The sequence below is a fragment of the Atta colombica genome, unplaced genomic scaffold (genome assembly GCF_001594045.1).
Source record: "Atta colombica isolate Treedump-2 unplaced genomic scaffold, Acol1.0 scaffold100, whole genome shotgun sequence".
Classification (NCBI taxonomy): Eukaryota; Metazoa; Arthropoda; class Insecta; order Hymenoptera; family Formicidae; genus Atta; species Atta colombica.
The window spans coordinates 2865054-2886462 of record NW_017259185.1 but is presented as its reverse complement, the minus strand read 5'-3'; the positions used below and the strand labels follow the sequence as shown (position 1 = coordinate 2886462).

Genomic DNA, 21409 nt, shown 5'->3' with positions numbered 1-21409 from the left:
ATATATATATATATATATATGTATATATGTATATGTATATCAGTTGAACGCAGTTGTTGTATATGCACAATGAGTACGCGATAACAACTTTTACAATAACTGCTGCTGGCTTTGCCTATATCGTTCTACAATTGACAACGAATATTTATTCTATAATTTGACATTAACTACCTACACAAGGCATCGATGACATAATTTATTTAATAATTCTGTCGCCTATCATTATATCTACATACGGGGCCCCTAAGCTACGAATAACAATAAACTATTTAACAGGATTCATCAATTGATGACCGCAAATTATACAATACACATTTATGTGACACGTCGTGGCTTCGTAAATATAAAATACATATAAAATTGTAAACGGCTTTTTAAGTAGAAAAACAGAAACTTATGTGACGTTTCAATAAGGTACAAAATACATTCGTCGTTGTTTAATAATTCCCTTAGAATTTCAATTTGGGGCACTATTTACTACTTTACAGTTTTCCTTCTGTACGTATCGCTCGATATTTTGTAAGCGTGCAGGGGCCCACGGTAAATCGGTGGTCGCTCATGTGAATAAATTTTCTAATTTCCTAGCAGTGTTAAATTACGTATATTACAAAGCACCATGACCTAAAATTATAAATATACAGGGTGTGTTTCATATATAGTATATAATAGAAAGGAATATATCCACTTTTGTATGTATTTTTTTAAAGAAATTATATATGAACGGAGAACCAATAAAATATAGTCAAAATGTTGTCACACTGATAAAATTTTTACAAATATAAGACAACGCTATATACATTAATGTACGTAATTAACACCCTATATATATTTTGACTATTTATGATTATGTAAGATTAAATAGAATTACATCTTAGATTAGTTACATGTATTTTATATAACAAAACAGATATTAACGGAGATATTCGGTTAAACCAAAACATTTTCATTTGTCTCAAATGTTACATATATAATGAATGGTGCATGGTTTTTGAGAAAAATTTCTATATATACAACATACACGTTTTTTTGTGGTATTTTTTTAATTGTGATTATATTGATCCCAAAGCTGCTTCTTAAATATTAAGCTTATATATAAACCTAGCATAATCACAGCGATTTATCCGAAATGTAACATTTACCACAAGAATATGAAAAATAATATTGAAAAATATTCAAATTTCTGTAAAGAGAATTGATTATTTAACTGCACAAAATAATATCATGCAGATATGTAAATGTGAGAAAATTTATTGGATTCGATTCAAGCCATCAAGAAAATAAATATTTCTGATGTGTTGAATATATATTTCAATTTTCATTTGCTTTGAGATCAGGAATGAATTGAATATCTCTTTGTAATAAAATTATCTTATCACGCTTTTAATTTCCATGCAATGAATTTGCTATTCAATTACCAGACATTCTTATCCTTCACATTGCAAATTTTTAAATTAGTAAAAAATTTTACGACACATATATTGTCAACATAAAATATTTAACACAACGAGACACATTAAATTATTTCTTTTGTACAAAATTACTGATAACTTTTAAATAAAATTCTGAATAGATTTCCGCTGCTATATACGTTACATGTCAGTAAACTGACACAGATACTGAACTGTTAATTATAAGTTACTATTACTTTTACTTTGTTGTACACATATAACGTAAAATAAGAACATTAAAATTTCTGTGCAAGACGAAAGCAGCACGACATAATGATTTAAATAAGATAAAAAATCTTCATTTGTATAGTTCATTATTTAACGTATTGTGCTGCATTTGCTTTGAGTAATAATGGTGCTCAGACATGAATCATTCTGATTGTAAAAATTAGAAAATTGTATTATAACATAGTGAATATAAAAGTCATATTTATGCTCTGTTATCAAATAGTAACAATACAAAGAAGAAACACAAATCAGGTGCTAAGTCTTATTTCTGAATGCTGCTGTTATTTTAACTCATCCTATTTTTGTGATATATCAAGTACTTCTCATTTCCATAAATTTGTATTATATTCTAATGTTATAATTTCCACTAAACACTTAAAATTATAGCGCCAATGTTAAAGTAAACATAATTATAGCAATGTAGTCCTTCAGTCTTTCTCTCATTTCAGCTAATTGTCATGGATCAATTCTTTATGCTCGTTATAATATATATATGCAAAATTTATGATTTTTTGATGATTAAATCATTCATTGGATTAATGAAAATCACTCTCGTCTTCATTATTATAACTTTAACTTTTTATATATATAATATGTGCGATGTAAATCGTATCGTAGGATAAGAGGAAAGAGACGGTTGGTCCTCCTTTGATATCGGATGTAGCAGCACATGTATATGTAACATTTTTACTTATGTCCAAATCTAATATTCACGATTTTTGAAAAATCTTTCAACAAGAAATGTTTCTTCAATGAAATTCTTCATTTCTTTTTCATTGCATGCGTGACTCAATTTATATACTAGCTATTTTATACAATGCAACAACAATTAAAAAAGCTTTCATTTCCTAGAGAACTTATACTTTTATCGGATATTACAAGTAAATATACAGTACGCACTATCTCATACTTTATACAATGCCGGACAGTAGCCATCTGTAATGATATAAGAGCTCTGTCTTAACTTACATTATTGTTTAGCATTTGGACGATTTGGATGTTACAAATTCTTGATTTATCGACACATACATCCAAGAAGATTTAAATAAATCGATTGTACATCGACAAATTGTAACTGGACCGATGGTGGAAGTTGAAGACAATATCCTGGTGTGCATCACTTTTTCACTCGATTTTTTCTACTACTTTTACATTTCATCAAAGAAATTAATGCAGAGATACACACTGCTAATTGAAATTAAATTTTCATAATAATGTGCTACATATAGTCAAGCAGTGTCACTGTGTATATTTCAACAATTCTTCGTGTCTTAATATATGTAGAAGCTTCTCTAATATCATTTGTTTCAGCACTGGTAGATCGCTAATGTCACGATCGTGAAAAATAAAGTTTTACCAAAAATGAAGAGATATAAATTATATGAAATTGATGAAAGTTTATACAAATTAATTTGAAAATCACGTATTTTCCTATAGCAAAATAGCTTTGTCAATTTAAATAATAGTATCAAAAATACATATATATTATAATAATAAATTTAAACAACCCAAAATACAAGATAAACTTATTTACGCGTATACATACTATTATTGCTCCAATGTGCTACAACACTGATAAATGGATGCAAGGTTTCATTCAATGTGTCCAATCTAGCCCAGCTTCATCACAAGGTTTGATTCAATTTAAATATTCCACCCTAAAATAAATACTGTTTACATAAAATATTTTTTTCTCTCCTCTCTTCCTCTCTCTTTCTTTGAGACAAGTTATTTAGGAACTTTCATTTTATTCATTTTTTATAAAATATAATACCATTACATTGCCTCTACATGTTAACGGCAATTAAGCACCAAGTGAAAATTTCATTCACTTACAATGCTACTTCATGGCGAGCGTCTGTTTGAGATGGCGCATGAGGTGGCTGCCAACGTCATGTACCTCAGGCCATTGCTTTAATACAAATACTATTCCCAGTACGACGAATGTAGTCGTTAATATACGCACCCTGCACATGAAACAATGAGGCTTAGTACAGCTGTAACAGACATGCGAAAACAAAACAAAATAATGAATGTGCAAAATAAATTCAGATGATTGCAGTGATTGTGATAGTTATAATATGAAGATGAAAAAAAGAAATATATAAATTATAAAGAAATATTATAAAAAAAAATTATTAATACATACAAATTATATTTTAACTTTCTACTTACGCATAGAAATCTATAGATATTTAATAGAAATGAATATAGATAATGATGGAGAATAAAAATCTAAATAGTTCATTAATTGTTTAATATCTCTAGAACGCGTAAAATAAAACGAAAAAGTGATATCAAAAGAATAAGAGAATAAAATAAAAAATATCTCAATGATAAGCTTACCTAGTTCTGAGAAAAGGCATCATAATACCAGCACCCGTTGCAACAAGGAGCAAAACAACTTGCAATACTGTCAATACTACATTTATCAATTTTACAACTAACGCTCTCGCATTGCTATTATCTAAACCCTCCAATGTCACATATTGTTGATGCTGTTGTTGTTGATGTTCCATTTTACAAATTTTAGTTTGACAACTTTCTAACATCTCATGTATATCTCGTAATCTATCTTCACTTTGATATTGCACTTTCTCCTCCATATCTGTGATAGTCTGTTTCAAGTTTTCCACTTCGTTCTGATGCAATTCTGTTAAATCATTAATCTGCTCTTCTAAACGTTCACATCTAAAACGTTCTTCTTGGAGGGAATGGGAAAGATATGTCACTTCCTGCTGTAATGTCTGTAAAAAAAAAAAAGATTAGTCAAATATTTGTATGCAGATAATTTTGCAGTCGAAAATAGTTGTACGCAGATAATTTTTTTTTAGAAAATATTTTAGTTTGAATTATCGGATATATTTAAATAAAATTAAATACAAACCTTTACATTATCTAATTTTTCTCTCATTCGATCAAGATTTTCCCGATGTTCCTGTAATTCTGCAAAAATAGATTTGAGACTCAAGGCTGCATTATTACTGTGACATGTATGCGGCTGTCCTCTACTACCAGGGCCGCTTTCACTAGTTACGCTAGAACACTCCGATCCTTCCTCAGACGGAAACTTCATAGCCGCTGCACTTTGGGTAGATCCCAGACTGCATCCACCCGGAAGTGTAGCCGATCCATGGTGAGTTTTATCATCTTCAACGCTAGCGTTATCACCATTACCTGCATGCGGTGTATCGTTTACATAAAAAGTCGAGCCATCTGCAGAGACACAGAGGTGGCAAATTAGAATGTTATCCAATACCAAACCTTGGCCTTTTGAAGTAATATTATTTTTAATATGTTATTTAGTTTTCTCAAACAATAGTTAAGTCTCGTTCCAGTTTTATTTATTTTACATCTTTTTTATTTTTTAAAAAGTCAATCGTTTCACAATATAAAATGCATTTTTTAAATCGTGATAGTAAAACAATTAGTTATTATATATTTTAGCATCATTACAAGAGAGTATTGGATAACTGATAGTAAATAAAGAAAGGCAAATGTGTAATTATAGAAGCCATTGTAAATTATCTAATATTTTGCTACATAATAAGATAATGTTAAATAAATATATACAACATAACGTGTGATAAAATTATATCGAGTAACTGTTCTGCATCAAAAAACAAAATAGAAGTTTAATAAGCACAATCGAAAGCAAAGAATATATACTATATAAAATAACTAATTTTTAATCATATTTATACATTTTACAAAAACAATAATGTATTATCATTAATCATTTCTTTGTAAAGAAGATAGAAGCAGCAAAAAAATAAGAATATTGTGCATGAAGCATATAATAAAGTGTAGTGTAACTCTCGCTCTTTGGACAACACATTACTTACTACTCTCAACTGCCATGATAGCAAAAACGTTAAAAGATATTTATTTTCTTATCTAAATATATGTCACATTTTTAAATAAATGGAAATGACAAGAATAGATTATCTGAATCATACTGTAAGAATTATACGATTTTATTTTCTGCATAAATAAATTGCATTTAAATAAATTACATTTATTAATTTGAATCAATTTAAATTGTTGTTTTAACCAGGTAACATGTTATACTTCAGCTTGAATTATATAAAATTCACTGGAAATTTATTCTTACTTACGTGATAAAGTATTTATATTATCGGCACTTCCAAATTTATTTTTAATAAGATGAGCAAACTCTCTTGGTTTAGACATTACAGTTCTGCAATAAAATATGATTAAACATGAATAAGCGTATAACGTTTTGTTTAACTGTACTTTTAAAAATAATTTCTGGTAAAAATGATTAAGAAAATATATCCTGTATTAATTTTAAATCGGAAGGATTAATGGCAGTGCTAAAACAAAGTGATGAATCAACCACATAAGAATAGAGTTTCAGCATATTTGAGCATGGGATCTATTTTTATATGAACACTCACCCTGAAAAACCAGTGATTCCATCCCTGATGTTTCCTCCTACATGTCTGGAATACAAGCCCAAATTAGTCAAAGACAATGCTTATCAAATAAATAATATGTATATTTATATGGACCTTATTTAGTGATAAGTTTAAATATTTTTTTTAAGAAATATTTTTTTTAATTAAAAAAACAATTAAAAAATCATTTATGTATAACTCACTTAAGTCCTTGTCCCATGTCGCGTAACATTTCCCTCGGTTGTCTATGACTCGTCGGTGCACCATTCATTTCATAATTTCTTAATTTTTTTGTGTAACTGTCTAACTTTTTTTGTAACTGTGAAATACTGTGCGCCGATTTTTGATTCTTCTTTTCGAATACCGTTTTAATCCTAGTTAATTGCTGCTTATCCGCATTAGCAGCCAATTTCAAATACTCATTGACGTTTTCTAAAGAGTAAATGACATATAACAACATTTTGTTTTTATGTGTATTAACTAAATTTAAAAAGCTTTATATTACCATCCCGTGTGGTTTGTTCTATTCTTATCTGTTCTCGCGTTTTAGCAATTTTGCTTTGAATATGTTCAATAGCTTGACGAACTCGTGCTGCACTAGAGTCGACATCATCGCTTATCAACTCAGAAGAACCATTTGATAGGAACGATTGGGTTGTGTGATATTGTTCCTATAAAAATATAATGATATTTTTCATTCAAAATTGTATAAAAAAACATAAAAAAAACTATAATGTTAATCCTAACTAGAACTAAAAACAATAAATAAATAATGCAGTTTAAATAAAAAACAATTTACACTGTTATTTTTTTGTAAAGAATTGTAAGATCTTTATTTATCGGCTAAAGAGTTTAAAAATAAACGAAACTAATATAATTATTTAAAATATATGTATATATGTAATAGTTATACTATTTTTAAATTACTATTTTCATAACTTTGACTACGTATTAATGATTGATAACTTTGCAGCCTATTATGTTAGTTAATGTATACACAATAGCAATATTATGTAACTCTTTTTATATAAGAGCACAAAGATATGCTATAGATTGCATATACACATTAGATCTAGGTAAAGTAATAATCTTGCTGTTTTTTATGCAGAACACTTATTATTTTATATCTCATTAGACTCGAGATTATTTAAAATGAATCAGAAATACATACTCCTTCGTCATCAGTCGGTGGATGAACATTTGGCACAAACTCGTCTGGTTCGGCAGTGTTTGAAGTATTACTTGGTTCATCCATGGCATCCCCCGTGCGGATTAAATTTCCTGGTGACCTTTGTCTGTTACTGCCTTTCATGTTGAGGCTACTTCCGGTACCACCACCACCACTACTTCCACTGCCTGTGCTACCCTCTCCTTGAGAACTGAAACAAATATTTAACAAAGGTTTATTTATTATTATAATTTCTCTAATTTTTAACAAAATTAATCCGTTTAAAAATTAAATTTTATTTAACAAATTTTAAAATTTAGAATAATTAGTATAATAGTATAAAAATAAGTTAATAGATAAGTAAATTATACATATATACATATGTAAATAGATTTTGTATGATTCATACAAAAAATCGAATATTAAATGACATGCAATAATAGTAAATTGTATGTATGTCTATTATACTAATAGAATCTTACATTGGGGCATTACGCAATCTTGGAGTATGATCCAAGTTTGCTGTCGGTTGTTGTTGCTGCAGTTGAGACGTCGAAGTTGTCCTACTAGGAGATCCACTGCGCGAACTGTTTTTACTAGAGGTGTTCACCATCAAGCTTGCCATACCTTTGTTCTAAGAAGGTTGTCATCTATCTACTTCGTTTCAATAAGTTCAGGTTGAACCTATGTACATAAATTACAGATACAAAAATAATATAAAGTACAAAAGTAATACAATATTGTATGATATTTTATAAAGTAACAATGGCCATGTTGCTATTATTAATCTATTTTTATTAGAATCAATCAATAAATTAATATTTGATCATTTTAAGCTGTAAAAAGTAAAAGATACAATTCTAATAATTAGTATCAAGAATTAATTAAAAATTTTTATCTCATATGGGAGAGATTATCTCTTGATATTATTAGATAAATTTAATATCAATGGAATGACGATATAGGATTTATGATAATTTTTTATCTTATTGTGATTCATAGATTCTTCCTTGAAATAAATCGTGGTAAAGCAAGCTCAATTGCGAAAGCTTATGTATCTCAATATGCATTAATTTATAATTTTATTCTAATATCAATATTTATGCATTATAAATATTATGTAAGGATAAAAAAAACATAAAGTATAAAAAATTACAGAACAAACAAATTATACTCCACAATGATTGGACTCCAATTGGTCTATCTTCGGCAGTAATTTTCTCCCTAAGAGGTTACATTATCTAATTTATACTTTAAATATACATTAAGCACAGAGACATTTCTAAATTTAGAATGTAGAATACTTCATATAAGGAGAAATATATTCACGTTTCAGAAAAATTATTTCTATTAATACATAAATAAAATCATTAAAAATATTATTTGTATCTTCGTTAAACCCAAAAATTTTATAGGTTTAAAAAATTGTTTAATTAAATTATATTAAGATAAAGCTTTATATTTAATATAGATAAGTTGTATATTTATATTAAAAATTTTATGATCATAAACATTAAAATTATGTGCCAAGAACTATTTTTTTATTCTCTATTCGGTCACAGTGGAAAGTGCTGTATAAGCACTACTTTTCTCTTAGTTCTACGTCGTATCACTGCCTTTAATTTGATCATATTAACTGATGAATCATTGCTATTATCATAACTACCAATGCTGATTTGTAAGAATGCCATATTAGTGAGGATCATAGGCCGAATTATAGTTCTTTTAAAATTCTATATCCATCTCATTCATGTTCCGGTTAATTTATTTAAGATGTAAATACCAAAATAGAAATACATAAGTATGAAAAAGATTAGAGACTATAACAGAATCTGGCCACGAAATGATAAATTTCTGATTGGCCTGTTTTGCAACTTCAGTAAGAAATCAGAATGAATAAGATAAGTAAATATAAATTAGAATGAGAGAGATAGCATATATGAAGAAATAATATATACTCTCTTCTTTCTCACTCCTGTTTTAACAAAATTGCTCGTCATAAAGTCTCTAAAAAAGATGAAATCAAAATATTCTTCCGCATTTAATATACAAAAATCTGATTAGCAAACAAAATTAGGAATGAGGAAGAAGAGAGAAACTAGTTTTTCAAAACGATCATTAGTTCTGCCAATTCATGAATAACGAGGAACTCAGTTTGGCCAGCACATTGACATAAACATAGATGAAATCAAACTTACCGATCACGTGGCTGGCGATAGTCTCGGCGGTGATCTTTAGACGGCATCTGGGTGGCTGGGCACAAGTTCACAAAATGCCACACGCACACGACAATCCCGCAGTGGCGGGACGCAGGGCGAAGATAACACCGCGCTGTCACAGTCTGTCACGGACGATCTTGCGTCGTCACTGCCGCGTCCTCAGACTGCTCCAGGAGAAGTGGAAGATCCAGTCTCTGGACTTCGCTCCAAGCCACGTTCAGGCACAGAGTGATTTCGCTCGTGCGTGATCAATCTGTTATGCGACAAAGCGACGGAGTAGCGTGCGGCAATGGACAGTATCGATGAAAAACACACAGGACCGTATTAATAGCGCGTTCTCGCAGGGTCGATGGCGCCGACGTTGAATTTATTAGGTTCCACTTTTATATTACAAATCATTTCCTGTAAAAAGGAGAAAGTTGCTCGCATTAAATAAATCTCATATCTTCCTCTGTCAATACACAAAAAGCAAATTACAACCCATAACTAAGGCATGATATAATTAAGACCTTTCATAAATGTAAGATTAACGTTAATCTCGGTTCAACTTACTGTTCATCCTTTTCCAATTCTAAAATTGAAAAGATAAGGAGTTAATCTTATATTTGTGGAATCGGGCCTAAGTGAACGATTTCACTTATGAAAAACAGTACCGGTCGAGATTATTCATGTCGATGCCGCGATGCGAAAATTAATTGGCGAACGGTCCAATTGTGACGTGATTCGCATTCGCCTGAATCAGAGTGAAGAAACGAAAAGAGGATCGATAGTAGCACGCGCTAATAAGTCCCAATTAACTGTTCTTCGCGGCGCAGGGTTATTCGTGTCATAACTCTGGCTCACAGGTGCCGACAACAGAATTAAATCTTGGCAGAGCGCACGGCGCCGAGACGGCGTTGCCGCAACCGGCTCAAAAATACGCAGTCCAGCGCTTTAAGAGGCACAGATGATTCCGCGAGGGAAAGTAAACACGCGTCTTTCTCATGCTACGAATTCTTCAGATTCTCGATCCGCCTTGCCTGATCCCTCGTCGCTGCTCGTCGCGGAATGTAAACAGAAAGTCGGACGAGCGCAATCGACATGAAGTGCGCCGCGTATCGCGGTATCGTGCGATTGTCGGCCAACGTCACGCGATACGGCGTATACGCCTTATTCTCGTCCATGGACGTCTTCCTTGGCCAGGAAATGAAATAACGCGAATTTCGATGCGTCAAATCGTATCTCACGTCTCATTCTGACTCTCCCACGAGTCTTTTTCTTCCCCCGGTGACTCTCCGTGAGTCAGACACACTTTCTCGATACAGCTCGCTCGCTCGTTCGCTCATTCTTTCTCTCACGCACATTCGCGAAATCGTATCGTGTCGCATCGTCGTCGCTCTCACCTCATTCGCCGCGCAATATCCCACGGTGTCCAGAGTGTCCTAGGCAACGTCGGACTCACGAAGGCACGAATGCGCGATCCGCACTGATCTGTATCTCGCGGCGCATCGGCTTCGTTTATTCCTTGATAGTTGACACTTCGTCCGTCCGTCCGTCTTTTTCTTTGTCGAGAACTCGCGTGATTATCGTGTCTGATCGTGTCCTCACGTACATACGTACGCGACAAGACGGGACAAAAGCGCAATGAGTACAACTTCACCGCGGATCTGCGCAAGACTGGCCTTATCACTATACGCTTAATGTGAGACGACACGGACACGGGCGTGTCATCGCACGCTAACTAATCTCCCGCGTGCCATCGTAAAGAAATACCACACGAGACTCGCGAGAGCGGCGAGAGTACTCCCGTCGATTCGCGGAAGGTGGCTCCGCGCGCAATCGAGATTCGAGACGGGTGTATTAATAGCAGGGATGGCACCAGGCGACTCGGTGCCTCGAGATTCGTTCTTCGTAGCTGAACTTTTTATATTGAAAAAATTCTTCTTAGAATTTTTGTATGTATTATTATTTTATGTATTCTTATTAAGTGCGCAATAAAATAAAAAAAGTAAATTAAAACTCTTAAAATATTTCAAAATTTATAAATGAAAAATTCTAAGAAAAAGCGTATATTTCTAAGCATCTTTAAAAAATGTTTCACTTCGTATAAAAATTCTTGAAGAAACATTTTTTAGAGATACTTAGAAATATACATTTTTTCTTAGAATTTTTCATATATATAAATTCTGAAATATTCTAAGATTTTTAATTTACTTTTTAATTTTGCGCACTTGTATATACAGAATACATAAAATAAGATGAAGCACCAACGAAGTTGCTGTTAGACCGGAATCAGACTATGCATTGAAAATTAAAGATTAAAGATTAAAATTTCATCAATGAGGCTAAAGAAATTTTGGCTTCTTTTGTTCTGATCAAACTTCAATCTTTCAATCTTCAATCTCATTCTTCAATGCTTAGTTTGATTCTGATCTAACTGAGCTCAGAAATGAAGTGTAAAAGAATCATGGAAACGGAGACCCGCAATTTTGTAAGATTTCATTAACAATTCTAATGTGAGAAATTTATAAAATTTTAGAATTTTAGAATTCACATATGTAAAGAATTCTAAAAAGAATGTATATAGACTTTCTCGATCCTTTTGAAGTGTTTCAATTTGTATAAAAAAAAACTAAAAAGTCACAAAAAATTCAGATATTCTGAAAAATTCTGAAATTTATATAAAACTTCAAAAAAGATTAAAATTTTCACTAGGAGAGAAGCATGAAATGACGTAACACGAGGACAGCATTCCGCGACAATTGACACTCATTTTTCAAGTGAGTTTACAGACAACAAGAGAAAGTTCTTTTCTTTTTAAAATATACTTATGTATCGAATTACATTGTATTTGCTAAAGGCGAATTGAAGATTGAAGATTGCGAATTGAAGAGTAGAATTTGACAATCAAAATAAGTTTAATTTTATCTGTATCCTTCGAATTTAATCAAATCGTTTGATTAAATTCTAATCTTCAATTCGCAATTTCCAATCTCCAAAAATCTGCAGTCTTAGGCCGGAATCAGACTACGCATTAAAAAATGAGATTGAAGATAGAAGTTTGGCCAATCAGAATAAAAGGAGCCAAAATTTCTTTGTCCTCATTGATGACCTTAAACATACTTCATGGATATTAAAGGAAGAATACGTTCTTATTATCATAAAAGACAGAGTTTCTTTTCTTTTTCATAGTATCCTTTTTTCCTTTCCTTCTATCCGACATATAATTCTATTGAAATAAAATAAAATAAAATAGATAATGTTACACACACACACACACACACACACACACACACACACACACACACACACACACACACACACACATTTTACTTGTTATTAGATCTAATTATATATATTTAGCTACTTTTTCTTTAGGAGACATAATGCCGTTCTATCTTCGTTTATTCATCGAATGCTAAGAAAGACAGAACGACGTTTGTGTCGATTGTGTTTCTTAAAAGAGAAATAATCTCACTTTACTTTAAACAAATTTCAGATGATACAATGTAACTACAAAGAATGGACAAAGAATGAACGTTCGAGTGATGGTCAGTTTCGAGACAAAACATCGATTAGTCCTTTAATATCAGCGATATCTAAATGACAATAATTTGAACTTCATGAAACTTTGCCTTTATATATTGGGAAATTCATTAGAGGGAAAAAAAGAAAAAAAAAAAGAATAACAATTTGAATGAAAAATATAGACTGCTTTCTTAACAAAAGACAATGAACCATTATATCCTTGTTTGTCGATTAAACAATGATGAAATGATCATTGTGTTACACTGCACTGAGAAAAATATTATTCATTTGACAAAATCATTAAATTATGTTTGACTTACATTCTCCAACAAAAAAAATAAAGACAATCAAATTAAGTACATCAAATAAATAATTTTTTTTTAAGTGCGTCTTTTGCTAGAAAGCACAATAATAATAATAACAACGAGTTAGCTTTACTCAGAATTTCAAGAATAAAAATGTCCTGTTTCACAGAAATTATTGAGACGCTCACCTGCATGTTCACATTAAATTCATATTCAAACATCAGTACGGTATTCTCAATACTTTCAAAAGTAGCTTCGAGTAACTATGTCGATCCTTCAATCCTGTAAAATAAACCATCTAAAATGCCGAATGCGGAACAAGTTGAAAGCGAAATTTAAATTACAGAGTTGTCTTGTAAATGCAAATGATAAACTTGACACGATAGCGACCTGTTTGAAATGCAAGCGAAATCGTTTGAATTCAAAATTTTTTTATCTTTCATCATTACAGCTGATATTTTTGCGTTAGTCGATCGAATTGCATCATAATTGTTCTCTCTTAATTCTCAATAAAATTCCTCATTTCCTCATCGCCCACGAGAGTATTAATTAGTAAAACTGTTGCGTCGCAGTTGCGCTGGAACAACGCACAATGTGATAAGACATATACGTCATTTTGCGTCTGTGAAGTCATTGCATGATTAGATCGAAAGCGTTAGAAAATCACTTCACGGAAGACGATAAGAGAACGTCCTATTCGCTTTCCGGGAACGATAAATCAACGTCGTCGCGAAAAATTTAAGGACTTTAAATTCAGTCCTGAAAGTATTCGCAGTTTCTTAGATTCTTATGAATGCGGATAAAAGTGCAAGAATACGGCAAATATATTTGCTAGAAATAATTAAAAAATGTAAAAGATAAATTTGAGAATAAACCATGGTGGAAGTATACACTTTTGGAATAAACATATGAATGAAGCAGAAACTTTATAATCTGTGATACGTTTCACAACTGAAAAAAAAGTTTGACTTCAATAAAATTAATTTATGATAAATTTATCATAAAATTGATTCATAATAAAAGAAAATAAAATTGGGAAAAACGTAATGGGCGAAAAGATTAAAACTCTATAAAGTTCCAGGAATTATTTCAGAAGTTTGGATAAAGGTGGCACAAGTCAAATTTTCCAGTGAATCAGACATGTATTTTCATTTCAAAAACTCCAGTCTCATTTTCTTTCTATAAATGTATAGGTCTTTTAGCTGAATTAAGTATATATACTTTTTGTACTTAAAGTTAAATAGATATGTGTGAAATTTGAAGAAAGCGAGAAGAAGAATTCTAGTTCAAATCTAGTGCAGAAATAAAATATAAATCTTCTATCATTTCATAATATAGAATTTCTTACAGAACAAGATTCTACAATCTAATATAAAGATAGGCGGAGTGAAACAACCGTCGCTATAATTCTGTTTTTCTATGTTCTAAGAATTAAAAAAAGATGAAAAAAGCAAATTGAATCGAAATTGAAGTTAATCTATATTAACGTAAATTAATAACGATAAAAACGTAAATTAACTGAAGATAATGAAAGAGGTCCTTAATTACATAAGACACTAATTAAATTTCAAAGGATTAAAAATTACATAAAAAGAATGAATATTAAATAAATAAATTTTAATACGAATATTCCAAATTTGCAGACGTGACATCAAGAAAATTCAATTGTTGACATTTTTAACAAAGAGATTTCTAATTAAGTTTCACAATAGACCTACGTCAGTTCTGAAGGATTCAATGAGTTTTATAATATACTGGAGCATGCCATTGAGGAGCGTGGGTGTCCCAATTTCCTATACAATGACATTCTGATAATAAAAGATTATACTGTTTTCTTTGTCAGAGACTGTTGATTGGCTAATATTATTTGCAGAAAAGAGTAAAAAAGACAAGTATTTGTTTGCTTTTCTTCTCAATTATCAAACTGTAGCTATTTTCTATAATTTAATATAGAGAAAATGCAGCCAAAATTTTGAGTGTAACAAGAAAAAATAAAGAAATATGCTCCAATATGCTCCATTATTATTTGTATTTACAATCAGGCCTTATATTTAAGGCTTCCTTAAATTTATTTTTAGATACTTTACGAATTATTTCATTGGCTGCTGAACAGCCAATCTATCTAAAGATAAATTTAAGGAAGCCTTAAGTACAAGGTCTAACTATGAATATACGGACATATAGAACTCACTGGGATGAAACGCACTTAACCTAATTTAACTCTTAATCTAAACAATAATCAAAACAATAACGTTGCTCTTTTTCTGTTATCTCTCGAGATCTACTGTTTATCGCTCAGTTCCTTCAGTTTATCTAACAATGCATTCCCGAAGGAATTCCTGTATTGCGGACTGACGAAGTTCAGGAGGCCATAGGGCGTCTCGAAACGTTCGTTGCTCGCGTTCGACGTGTCGTCGTGCCGATTGCCGACAATGGCGAAGCCGGCAACCGACAGTTCCACGCAAAACCGCAGACCCTCCAGCGTGATTAGGTTCAGGTAGATCATCTGGTTTGTGCTGGTCAGCCGCTCAGACACTTTTAGGTCCTGCACGTGCTTTTTCACATCGTTGATTATTGCCTGGGCTTCCAGCCGCCACTGCTCCGCGTCCAATACCTGGTCTGCGTCATCCTGCATTATGCGAACGTACATTCCTAGCTATGACTGAAATCACTCTAACCCTCTAATGGGTCTAATCATGAACGATCAATGATTTGAATAAATCCGAACAGTCCATGGTAGACAGCTGGACTTCAAAATTCTAAGTCTGACTCCGGAGTATAAAGATACTTTTTCGTACATCGCTCATCGCCATCGTTCATTAAGCGAAAAAAGATCACGTGACTGACAATTCACCAATGACATTTCAGTCACTGAATTGTCATTGGTGAATTGTCAGTTATATGATCTTATCATTAATTTAAAACGTATAAAAAGGTATGTTGCAAACATCTTTTTATTATATTTATATTTATATTCTTGACAACTGCTTTCTTTAAAAAAAATTTTTACAATAAATCATTAAAGTAATAAATCAGAAATTAGAAACTAGAAATTGATCAACTATAGACGATTAATTATTTTTTCACATTTGACTATGGTTGGTCAATTTCTAACTTGTTAACTTCCGATTTATTACTAATGACTTATTATAAATTACTGTTCTAGTCTATAATAAAAAGACAATCTAATAATTTCTACTGAATGTAAATTAACTTTAATTCATATTTTATCCTTTTTTAATTCTAGAAAGAAAAAGTAAATTAAAATGAGATTAAAATTAATTTCTATTGGCAAAAATAAGCATAAAACACACTCTTAATATGTATCTATTAATTACATAAAGATCCACAATTGCGACAAATATTCTCATAGAATCAGTGGAACGTCTGCTCAATAAATGTGCATATCCTAATATTTCCGTATGGTTTAATAAAAAAAACTTAAACGAAAAATATATTGTATATCTTTAGCCTATCTCATATATTTTATATTTATTAAAAATACTTATTTGGATAATGGTATTATAATCACATATATTGGACGTCAATAAAAATGGATACAATTAGGAGAATATCATTTGTCGTACAAGCTCGTTCGCTTCTTTATTCAAATAGTTTCTCTTTTTATCGCGCTCACTGTTTCGCCAATTCATACGTATCATCTAGGCTCAAGTCACTCAAGTCTTCCCCCCAACCATTAACGTCATGTTCTTCCAAAGTGGCACCCGACGTCTTAACGTCGAACATGCTCTTCGGCGATTGCACTTCTGGGACGTGTAAGATCTGCGTCTTCTGTATTACAGGCTCCATATCGGTGAAAAAGTCGAATTCTTCTTTTGAAGACTTTATTACCTTCGAATTCTTTATATCAAGCTCAGTAATATCATTAAGTACTAGTTTCTTTGTATATTTTGACTTCTCAGAGCTCGATGGTAAGTCAGACAAGGGCGAGGATGAGTCTGTATCGCAAGGAGCTTGGATTTCCGTTTGCACATTGTTGGAGGAAGCTTCTTCTACATCACAATGACCATTCCCAACTGAATCTTGTGTTTCCCAATCCGACCAGATGTATTCCTCTTCGGCGAATGAAAATTCTTTCTCCTTCTTATCCTCACCACCGTCTGGCGATGGTCTTTCCGATAAATGAACGTTGTTCTCGTCTACATTCACGAAGACAGGCATCTCTTGAGTGAACGTTAAAGCTTTCCTAATATCATCGAGATTTTTGTTGCGAATCATTTTCTTATTCGGCCGACCGTCCGTAAATAATTTCCCCCGGTTTCCACCGATAACTGCCGCTGCACCCAAAATTGGCACTATGTCAGCCAATGCCCTTAACGTGGCACAGACGAGATCGTCGTTGGTGTCTTTTATTCCAACGAGTAATTCGGGAAGAATATGATTTTTCAATTCGTCTGCTTCGAATATGTGAACGAACGAACTGAAATGGGACAGCAGCAGCAGACGAATAGAAACATCTCGAATACAAAACATTTGTAGAAGTCTTGGTACTAAGATAGTCTTAAAAGTAGGAATTGTAAACAGACTAGTCCCCAAATCGTTTTTCTCATCTGCAAGAAATATTAAACATTTTATTAGGTTATTATTACGTGAAACAAAGATTTTAATATGTATCAAATAATTTTATAATTTTAATAAAGATAATCATGATCATGCTAGATGCGATAGACATATCCTAACCTTTGGGTTTAAAGATAAAAGGTAAAAGCTTTACTTGGGCAGTGCTATCCAACAAAACTATCCTGGAAAGAAGCACTCTGCCTAGTTGTTCAGCAACAACAGCCTCGGGATACATCTGTAGTTGCTGTCTTAATTTCCTAAAAAATTACAAATTTTCTATATATGATTTTTATGGTACATATTATGTAATAAATTAACATATTTTCTCTGAAGATTCTTACGTGAAAAATTCTTCCCTTTCAACATCAGTTTTTAATGGTAATTCCTCCAAAAATGCATGTATCCTTATAAATTCGTGAGTGAAAAATGAATGCTGCAGTACGTTCAATAAGCTATTTCTCAAATATGCATCTGAATTTTGCAGATTTTTTTTACAAAATTCACTAAATTCCAGCAAGTTTGGTGCTTCATCTGAAATCAGTTGAAATTTAATACATTTTAGCACATATTCAACAAAGACAACATTTATGATGACTTTTAAATTTTATATACCTGTATCTTTTAAATTCTTCAAAATGTCTTCTGCTAATACTCCAAATGCATACGAATCAATTGCAGTGAGATTAGAAGTTTTAACTAAATCAGCTATATCTTCATTCGATGATATCGCTTTTTCGTATCTGTAATTCTTTATTCGTTGATAATACGTTGGCGATGCATCTGCGAATTTACACAAGCATTCTAATCCACCCAATTTCCAATATCCCTCTGCGGTGACATAAATAGAACTACTGCACACGTTATTATGTGACGCCAGTGCGGTCTCATGTAGAAATATTAAAGCTCGTAGGATACTATGCAAACCGATACATATTTGTAGTATATTCTGCTTTTCGATTACTTGGACCAGTGGCCTAGCCTCTTCCGTAGCGAGAAAGAATTTACTACCTTTGCTCCAGGAAGAAATATATTTCAGGATACAGGGATGCCGATGTAACATAAAATTCTAAAACATACATTAAATCCATTTATTTCTTATAATTTTATTTTCACAATACATGTATATGTTATATAATCCATAATTATAATTACATAGTATATAAAGGAATATTTAAAAAAATCATATGATTTCAAAGCATTCTCATTTTCAGGCTTGTCGAAGATAAAGAGAGCTTTCCAGCAAGAAATATAAATAAATAAAAAAGTCATTCTGTCTTTTTCTCTCATTGAGTATTAAGTAAAAACAGAAGGATATGTGTCCTCTGTTAGAAAGCTTCCAAATAGTTCAAAAAATATTCTATAAATGTTTTTCAGCAAGACATAATGTAATATAGTAAATCATTTCAGCCTCATTTTAAAACATCGAAACAATAAAGATTGTTACACTGTCATGTGTCTTTTGCTGGAAAGCACTCTATGTCAAATAGTATTATTAAATGAAAAATATTCTCGACTTATAGGTATTTTCCAGTAAAGATACAGTGTAACACAAATCATTACAACCTTATTATTTACCAATGTTAAATATAATTCACTATGTTACACTGTATTATCTGTGTCTTATTGGAAAACACCTATAACAGTGAATCATTTTATCTTTCCCAATATTGGGAATCCTAAACAACAAGGATGTAATGATTCACTGTGTTATACTGTATCTTTGCTGAAAAACAAAATTCCTATTCAAGTCAACTATACCCTTTGGAAACATCTTATATGTGCCTTAAAGGAATATTAAAAAATGAAAAGGTCAGAATAGATGTCAACCTTTGCCGCTCGCTCCAATGGTGACGGTCTCCCAAACGTCGCTGCAAAGTGTAAGGATGGTTCGCTGATGAAGATGGAGAGTCTCTGCAGGCTCGAGTCATGCACGTAAGCATCGTAGTGCATCCAATAGTCCGTCACCTCGATGGCCTTGTCTTCGATTTCGAGACCGCGAAGAGCACTCTTTTCGTTCCCCATTAGTCGATCGACGTATATACTGACGCGACAGCTGTCAGCTACATCGAATACGGAAACGAATCGCCCGATTCAAAGAATATTGAGAAGGTTAGGAGCTACGAGTTCCATTTGGTTTACAATTTCTGTGCGATTCTGCGAATGATAAAATCGCCACCAATCGCCACTTGGTAAATTCCAACATTCTAATCGGACTCTGATAACATCGAGCTTACGTTTACATACTTTTTTTTAAGTATGCGCCTTCAATCCTTTTTTGAGGTTATATAACGTCTAGAAATTATTCCATTATTCTTCACTTTTATACTTTCTAATTTAGATAATCTTCTTCACAGAATTAAGTATTATTTTCTCTCTTCTCACAGTTCTCTCTTATGTACCAAGCGCTAAGGTATCACTTTCATTAGGTTAAGTCGAAGGAATTACTGCGATTGATCGATTACTCTCGAATCTCGGGATCAATTTGTATACTTTAAAATAGGTAAAATTTATAAAATTTATGTTCTCCAAATTTACTCAAAAGAAAAAAATATTTTATTTAATAAAATTAAATATATAATATTAAATATATATTTTAAATAAAATTTCTATTTGCATTATCAACGACACATCCATGTTTAATTGAAGATTATATTTGGAAATCTTTTCCTCTGATTTGCATTTTTCCAAGATGATGCGTCCTCCATGGTTTTGTACTTCTGCTACATGCTGAAAAAACGCGTAAAGCCGATCGATTATTCCTTTATGCGAAATATTTATTGTTAACTCGTTCGTTACATTAAACTACTGTACCGACAGCGAAAATTGCAATGAAAAAACAATGAGCTATGATAATAAGGAGAGAATGAGAGCGGCACAGTACACTGACACATGCACACACTTAATTTTACGCGAATTTTTATCAAATCGCCATTGTAAGACGTACGAATAAAGTAGTCGCATTAAGAAATCGGCATGCCGAATGAATAATTGCAATTATTCATTTAATTATAAAATATTCAACACAATATCGATATATTTTCTGTAACTGAATCAATTGTCATCCTTTTATAAGAATACGAAGATTCTTGGCTCCAATCGAAATACATCTTCCATGTCTGTCGCCTAATTGTTATTAATTATTAATATTAACACATAAATTAGAATTGGATAAATCTTTTAATTGTCAAAAAGAAAAATATAATATCTTAAAATCAAATCAATTGTAATTAATCAGATTGGATTCGGCTTTTCGATTCTACGAGAATTATACTTGTCACTTCTATATTTATATATCTGTAAAACAAAAATATTACCTCAACCATTGTCGTCTCTTTTGCAATACCTTTTATTATTAAATATCTTTTTCCAATTTCCTCGCCTATACAGTTATCTGTTGGGTTGTATTAATTAACTGTATAAATTAATAGTAGCAAATTGCCGTTCACTATTTTATTTTCACGTTTTAGCTCGTAGGTGTATAAGTAATATTCGTCATATTTCTAACTACAGATAATTACAGACGCCCTGCGAC

At 31.7% G+C, this 21409-nt stretch overlaps 3 protein-coding genes across 5 annotated transcripts; all 3 read right to left on the bottom strand.

Moving 5' to 3' along the window:
- Positions 1 to 3215: 3215 nt before the first annotated feature.
- LOC108684990 (transmembrane and coiled-coil domains protein 2) lies at positions 3216 to 11244 on the bottom strand. Of its 3 annotated transcripts, none has more exons than XM_018189577.1 (12): positions 10867 to 11244; positions 9464 to 9886; positions 7748 to 7949; positions 7269 to 7476; positions 6603 to 6768; positions 6301 to 6529; positions 6098 to 6142; positions 5795 to 5877; positions 4564 to 4892; positions 4023 to 4423; positions 3513 to 3673; positions 3216 to 3334 (listed from the first exon to the last, which is right to left on the bottom strand). In XM_018189577.1, exons 3-11 carry the CDS (start codon positions 7888 to 7890, stop codon positions 3517 to 3519), a joined length of 1761 nt encoding a protein of 586 aa, XP_018045066.1. In that variant the 5' UTR covers positions 7891 to 7949; positions 9464 to 9886; positions 10867 to 11244; the 3' UTR covers positions 3216 to 3334; positions 3513 to 3516. The 3 variants fall into 3 exon arrangements, with proteins under 3 accessions (XP_018045066.1, XP_018045073.1, XP_018045082.1); XM_018189584.1 differs by having other exon boundaries at positions 3513 to 3643; XM_018189593.1 differs by having other exon boundaries at positions 4564 to 4853.
- Positions 11245 to 14941: 3697 nt separating this feature from the next.
- Positions 14942 to 16099, bottom strand: LOC108685739 (GSK3-beta interaction protein). Its single transcript, XM_018190704.1, has one exon. The coding sequence runs from the start codon at positions 15944 to 15946 to the stop codon at positions 15578 to 15580; it is 369 nt and encodes a 122-aa protein (XP_018046193.1). The 5' UTR covers positions 15947 to 16099; the 3' UTR covers positions 14942 to 15577.
- Positions 16100 to 16859: 760 nt separating this feature from the next.
- On the bottom strand, positions 16860 to 20253 carry LOC108685228 (protein-associating with the carboxyl-terminal domain of ezrin). The gene is made up of 5 exons (XM_018189919.1): positions 19705 to 20253; positions 18490 to 18943; positions 18219 to 18408; positions 17998 to 18134; positions 16860 to 17867 (listed from the first exon to the last, which is right to left on the bottom strand). The coding sequence occupies exons 1-5, from the start codon at positions 19897 to 19899 to the stop codon at positions 16930 to 16932; spliced, it is 1914 nt and encodes a 637-aa protein (XP_018045408.1). The 5' UTR covers positions 19900 to 20253; the 3' UTR covers positions 16860 to 16929.
- Between the last annotated feature and the right edge of the window lie 1156 nt (positions 20254 to 21409).

Bases quoted from the DNA above. Each gene is read 5' to 3' on its own strand.
- LOC108684990 (XM_018189577.1), bottom strand. From the start codon at position 7,890: ATGGCAAGCTTGATGGTGAACACCTCTAGTAAAAACAGTTCGCGCAGT. The intron at 7,477-7,747 runs GTAAGATTCTAT...TATTTGTTTCAG, and splicing joins AGATTGCGTAATGCCCCAAT to TTCTCAAGGAGAGGGTAGCA. The intron at 4,424-4,563 runs GTTTGTATTTAA...TTTTTTTTACAG, and splicing joins AAAAATTAGATAATGTAAAG to ACATTACAGCAGGAAGTGAC.
- LOC108685739 (XM_018190704.1), bottom strand. From the start codon at position 15,946: ATGTACGTTCGCATAATGCAGGATGACGCAGACCAGGTATTGGACGCG.
- LOC108685228 (XM_018189919.1), bottom strand. From the start codon at position 19,899: ATGGGGAACGAAAAGAGTGCTCTTCGCGGTCTCGAAATCGAAGACAAG. The intron at 18,944-19,704 runs GTTGACATCTAT...TGTATGTTTTAG, and splicing joins CATTGGAGCGAGCGGCAAAG to AATTTTATGTTACATCGGCA. The intron at 18,409-18,489 runs GTATATAAAATT...AACTGATTTCAG, and splicing joins GAAGAATTTAAAAGATACAG to ATGAAGCACCAAACTTGCTG.